Source organism: Taeniopygia guttata, chromosome Z, assembly GCF_048771995.1.
Source record: "Taeniopygia guttata chromosome Z, bTaeGut7.mat, whole genome shotgun sequence".
Classification (NCBI taxonomy): domain Eukaryota; kingdom Metazoa; phylum Chordata; class Aves; order Passeriformes; family Estrildidae; genus Taeniopygia; species Taeniopygia guttata.
In genome coordinates, this window is record NC_133063.1 from 11,916,117 (window position 1) to 11,922,704 (window position 6,588).

Here is a 6,588-nt window from a genome sequence, read left to right on the forward strand (position 1 = left end):
AAATTATATTCGTATTGTTTAGATACCCCCAAAATGAGAATAGGAAGCAAAACTTGAATTCCGCACTCTGAAAATTCTTTAATTCAAGGTCTAGTGGGACAGAAACTTCTTGTGATATTAAAATTCATATTACATGTTCTTTGTTAAATTTTGTCACTATTCTACAATGGATTATAATACATGGGACTTCCTACCAGGGTTATGCTTTTGTCAAAATAATATTCAAAAAAGGTAGCTTTTTTCTTGCCAGTAGTAGCTCAGAGGCAATATAAAAACAGAAACTAAACTTCCTGTTATTTTCTACAGCTATCTCTCCAATCCCAGGGAGAAAAGCAAGTAACCATCCAACAAAACCAAAACAAAAAAACCCAAAACAAAACCAAAAAAATAATTGAACAAACTAATTTTGAATTAGTGGTGTGTGTTGATACTAATATTGCAAAGTCATGATTTCAAAGTAAAGTCAGCCCTACAGAGAGCTGACACACAGAATGAAATAACAGAAAGAAATAATTTTGTATTATTTTCAGGCATATAAAGAAAATAAGCTTGGCAAAATGATCATATGCCAATGCAATTGAAAACTGGAGGAGATACTATAACCACTGTAACTATGATATATGGAATCTGATCATACTTTTAAAGATACTGATACATTCAAATTAATATTTCACATACATTCCAATAGTCAAAAAGTTGTGTATAATGCTATCTTATTGCAGAACAATGCAGAAAATGCAAGCAATCATTCATTCAGTATGAAATAATTTTACAAGAAGTAACACAGTTTTTTCAATATCCTATTGTTGCATTTTCAGATTTTACTAAGTGTGAGTAAATGGCTGATGAAATGGAGAAGGAATAAGCAGGAATGAAAAGCAGTTTTCATAAAAGCCTGTAGAAAGAATGGCTCTAGTGGGGTGTATGTACTGTCTGTACAGCTCCATCCCTCTGCCAGCCTTGGGTTCTGCCACTGCTGCTGTGCAGTGAATGAAGTCTTGTGGATGCATAGTCATGAGCCCAGCTGTCCACAATGTGTGCCCCTTCGAGGAGCACAATGCTCACACATCCTTCTCTGCTCATCTCCCTTCCACACACATGTGATGGCATTTGCTTCCACTTGTAAGGTACTGCCTGCATACTTGCCTTGTTTTAACACATGTATGCTCTTTCCTTATGATGTCAGGGCATCTGAGAGCTGGCATAAATAGTTTTGTTGAGATGAGCCAGGTCTCCCTCATGTGTCAGACAGCAGTGCTATGGCACTAGCAATTTTGCGAAGATCTTCTTACAGAACTTACATTAATCCAAACAGCCTCCACCTATAACTAAAACTCCACCGGTGTGCAGAAATCTAAGCTCCTTCCCTGAGCATCCAGAGCTACAAACACTGTTTATATCATCCAGCATATGCACAGATTTTATGCAAACTTTATTTTGTGCAGTAGTTTGCCTTCCTCTCCATAATATTCCTTTTATTATCTTCTTTTTTGTATTTTCTACTCCACAGGAAGAGGAAGCATTGTTTACAACTGCATGCCAGTATTCATACATATATTCTGATAAGGTGATAATGCAGTTAACATAGCACAAAGTAAAACTGTCAGGCATCTGAAGAGATGACTATCTATAACCACAAAGGGAGAAAGGTAAAGTGATGCACAGAAGTGTAACAGGAAGAAAACACCATTAAGAGAAGCAAACCACATATGAAGAGAAATTCCTGTCAGTCATTACCATTAGGTGGTGAAATAGATACACAGAAAAAAATGCAAAGTTGCTCAAAAAAAATTAAATTAAATTTTATACATCACTTCATTAAAAAAACGTACCTAGAAATATAGTCAGCACAACAGCAAAGCTATGATGACAATATTGAAATACACAGTTTTTATTACCTAGTAGCACACAAGTGAAGAGCCTGATGGAAAGCAAAGCCAGAAGGACTATCAATCTGTTAACTCCACTCCATGTCCTGCACCTCAGCTGATCATATCCTGAAGAGCCACCTTTATTATTAACAACTATTACCTTCAGTCTCCTCCCCAGAGCCCCCTGACATGGCCACCATGGCACAGCACAAGCCAGCCTGTGCAGACTGTGCAAACAGCTGGGAGGGGGACACCTTGGCAGAGCTCCCAGCGGTTCTGGAAACACATAGTGCCTCTCTCCTGGGGACTTCTGTCTTCTGGGAAGGCAAAGTACATGCATATTGCTCACAGACACAAGAGATTAGTGTTGCAACCTCCAGATCTCCCAGGTACTTGACAAAACATCCTGGACACCTGATGAGCCAACCATCTCCCAACCAGCTGTCCCCATTACAGTCAACAATACCCAAGCCTACTCTCTATCTTTAACAAATGTATAGTTGCACTTTGTGCAGTTATATATCTGAGCATGTAAAGATATAGATACCAGCTGCTGAATTTTTGTTACATTAAGGAGAGTTGATCATTACAGAGGCTTGCAGCAGCACATAACTTGCATGTCAGAGCTGCCTTAATAACACTTATTAGTGCAGCACTGCATTAGTAACACTTGCAGACTAACTCAGATTTGTACAATTTGCATTACAGTGTATTTGCAGAGATCAATAAGAGATTTCAGGAGAACCATAGAGGTCACTAAAATAAGAAATTGTGTACCTCTCATGTGGCACACTTAGTTTCACAAGGCTGAAGGAGGAGGTCACCCTCCCATCTTTCATAAGACTAGAGGAAACATCCTCACAAGAGTATTTTGGTGTTGCCCCACTAACTTCCTTGTTTGCTGCGTAGTATACTCCTTCCATGAAAGCTGGGAAGTTAAACTTCCCACCAGGTACCACTATCGATGCCTACTGTCTCAGTCAACAAACCAGTTACACTTACTCTCTGCTATCCTTTAATGATTTATGTAATTGCATACATGCATGAGAACTTCCTTTAGTCTTCTCAGGCTCGTTTAAACCATTCAAGGCTGTAAAGTACTGCTTACACTTCACATTGAAGTTGAATTCAGGACAGTCCACTTTAATCTGTTCTTGGCTCTGAGTACTGATTAGGCCCCAAGCAAAGAGCAGAAATATGTTTCTTGGCTGTAAAATTAAGAAACCTGCACTTGCTAAGAGAAAAAAATATAAAAATGTCGAAAAAAGCACCCACTCTTGATACGTTCTGTGTAGCAGGGCAACTGCCTTAAAGGCAGTTTCTGTTATCACAGCTGCCAGAGTTGTTTATTCTCTTGCTTCTCCATATGACTTTTCTCAAAGTCCTAGACAGACACCAGTTGCTGAGTGCGGGTTAAGTAGAAAAACAGGCTGTGCAGAAACTTCTGTATCTTAAGTGCAAAAATTAATACTTAGAGAGGTCTGAGGCCCCACAGTGTTTACTTCAGCCTAAGCGCTGGTTATGCTGCCAGCCCACAGCCTCTCATGACACAGTGACAAAGGCCAAACACTGGTAGATACCGCCTGTACAAGGAAGCATATCCCAGGAATGCTGGAGCTGAATTTGAACTTCCCTTATCGGGAACAATGAAACTGAGAGCAAGCAGCTTCCTTGCTCAAGTGGAAATTACCACTTTTCAGCAAGTGCTACTGTCAATCACTGCAAGCCAGCCCAGAGGAAATGCAATTGTGATAACTGAGTGGTTTTAGTGCCTATAAAGGAAGTGAGTAGTTTAGCTTTCTTGCTCTGTGGAGAGGGGATTATTACTGTGCCATTTTAATGTCAAGTCCTGGAGCATATGCATAGTTTGTGCACAAAAATGGGGTGATGTTTTCCCTTTTAACATAGGGCCAAATCAACCCACCCATATTAACTTTTCATGACAGAATGTCTAAAAAGTGCCACACCATCCTTAAATTGTTTTGGACTTAATTTGGTGTTGTCATGCAATTAGGTTTCACAAAATTGGCTTCTGGACTGACAGCTTCTATTGTTAGAGCATATGGCAATCAGAGAGCAGCTTGTGGCAGATGTGATGTTTATTCACCATTTGCTAGTTTTAGATTTAATGATGTCATTCTAATCAAAGCAAATGTTAGATGTGTTTGACATCTAAGGAGCTCTGCAGCCCCCCCATCATGTTTAAGCCACTTCTGTCAAGTGGAAACACATCAGCTCTGAATGCATCTAAGTCATATTTAAGAATCAATGATGCAATTTACTGGGGGTCTGTATTCCAAAAATCCATGTTTCTAACATGCATTGTGCTCCTCCAGCAGACTACAAAGACCTGCTATTACAATAAGTAAGCTCATTAGGCATGCGACTCCTTCGTCTTGCAAGCTGTTGCGATAAGCAGCTGTTACAAGAGGGTAAAAGGTTGAATTATCAACTTGGACAGCACAGCACTTCATTCAGCCAGCCCAGCAAAGTATTTGAGCAATAACTCCATTACTGTGAAGCAGATCTTTGACTACAGCACACAAGCAAAACATCAGCAGTATTTCAGTGACATGCTTCCCCACACCCAGCAAGCAAGACACTCCCAGAAATTAATTGTCAAAAATTTATTATGAAAGCTTCAATAGCAGCAAATATTTCAATAAAAGTTATTGCAGTATTAAAACAGATCTGCAGAGTGACCCATGAGGCCTGTTGAAGTCTGACTGCTTTGGAATATCTGCATTTGTCTTAGAAAGCAATCCCCAATACTCCATAAATATTGATACTTTTCTGGTGTGTTTTGCAGACAGCACCAACAGTTCCTAGTTACAGTACTCTATCCAGTCCTTCTGGAAAGTTTTGGCCCACTTCCCTCAACTTTCCCTCTCCCTTCTGAAACAGCTCCACATAGCCAAACTTGCAATACTTCTTTCAGTTCCATGGTATGTCAGCCTCTCCACGGTTGCAGCCTACTGAGGCTCACTGGTGAGATGAGCTGTTTTCCTCTTTCTTCTCTGTAAGAGCCCACTGCATGCCAGTCTGAGGCACTTTAATCCAGTCTCTTGACCAGGCTAATCCATGGAATCAGCAGCTTGTTGCACATTTTGGTGAACGCACAGCACGTTGAGAATGCAACAAAGGTTTGAGCCTCCCCGGTGCACCAGGTGACCATCACTCAGGCAGGGTGATAGTTGGCACCCAGTCATTGACATTTCTGCTCTCTTCGCAAAACAAGTTCAGCTTCTCCAGAGCTGGATCCTTCCAACCTTCTTCATTCGGGTTCTGCAGAAAAGAAAAAAGTTGCACACCGTGAGTGCTGCCCGTCAGCTGAGGTCATCGTATTATTTACAGAAGCATTAGCTTAGGGCTGGAAGCACTTCCAGACAGTTTCTGTCCTGAGACAGACAAGACAGGAAGCAGAGATGCTGCCCTTGCGGACAGCGGAGGAAATCCAGTTACGAGAAGTTCTGCCTCCTCCTCCTACTACTACTGCTCAGCTGACTCGCTGCGTGCCAAGCGCTGTCTGTGCCCGGCAGAGGACTCGACCACCCGCAGCGGGAGCAGGGCCGCGCCGGGCAGAGGGCAGAGCCGGCCGCGGGACACCCACCGTGATGAGGATGCAGTGCAGATCGCGCGGCTCCCCGGAGTCCTCGCTGGGCCCTACGATGGCCGCCAGCTTAGCCACGTCGTTCACCCGCACGATGTCGATGTCGTTCTCGCAGCAGAAGGCTTGGATCAGAGTGAAGTGGATCTGCAGCGCGATGTCCCCCTCGTCCTCCTGGTCCGCAGCCAACACACAGAACGCGACGTTGTCGGGGTCGCTGCAAGAGGGGAGCAGCCTGGTGAGTGCCGCGGTCGGCACCGGCCGCCCCGCAGCCCCGCCGGGCTGCCTTGCACACTGCCCTGCCCCCGCCGCCGTACTTACACATTCATCAGCTTGGCCGACTCGTAGACGCCGGCGGTGAGGCAGCCGCGGCGCTGCGCCGACACCAGCAGCTCGTGGAGGGCCGTGCCGGCGCCCTGCATCCTGAGGGCCGAGAGAGACACCGGGTCAGCGCGGCGCCGCCGCCACAGCCACCGCCGCCCCGAAACCGCCCGCCACCCGCTCGCCTCGGCTCCCCAGCGCCCACCCGCACGTACCAGTCGTGCCCCGCAGGCATGGGCTGCTGGCCGTGGATCTCCTCCAGAGTCATAGCAGATAGTCCGCACAGCCCCGCGCCTCCCTCAGCTGCGGTTCCGCGCACCCCGCGAGTGCTCTGAGGCGGCAGCCGGCCGGCGTGCGCTACTTATAGGCCTCGCGGGCACCTCCCGGCCTCCCATTGGCCGGCGGGGGAGAAAGGGGCGGCTTTATTATGCTAATCGGCGCGCGCCGGAGAGGAAGATTGGGGCGGGGTGGGGCGGAAAGAGTGGCTCGTGCCGGGAGGCCACGTGGGGCGCGCGAGGGGCGCGCGGGCACGCGCCGGCCCCAGACGGCGGAGCCGGCCCCAGATGGCCCGAACCGGACCGAACCGGACCGGAACGGCCCGAGCCGGACCGAACCGGCCCGAACCAGCCGTGCCGGACCGAACCGGCCCGAACAGGCCGTGCCGGACCGAACCGGCCGTGCCGGACCGAACCGGCCCGAACCGGCCGTGCCGGACCGAACCGGCCGTGCCGGACCGAACCAGCGGTGCCGGCCCAGCCAGCGGTGCACCTGCAGGCGTGGCCGCTCCCT

General features: G+C 46.7%; 1 protein-coding gene across 1 annotated transcript; it reads right to left on the bottom strand.

Annotated features, from left to right (window-relative positions):
• Positions 1–4,483: 4,483 nt before the first annotated feature.
• On the bottom strand, positions 4,484–6,169 carry GADD45G (growth arrest and DNA damage inducible gamma). The gene is made up of 4 exons (XM_002192576.7): positions 6,015–6,169; positions 5,800–5,901; positions 5,482–5,695; positions 4,484–5,156 (listed from the first exon to the last, which is right to left on the bottom strand). Exons 1-4 carry the CDS (start codon positions 6,065–6,067, stop codon positions 5,046–5,048), a joined length of 480 nt encoding a protein of 159 aa, XP_002192612.1. The 5' UTR covers positions 6,068–6,169; the 3' UTR covers positions 4,484–5,045.
• Between the last annotated feature and the right edge of the window lie 419 nt (positions 6,170–6,588).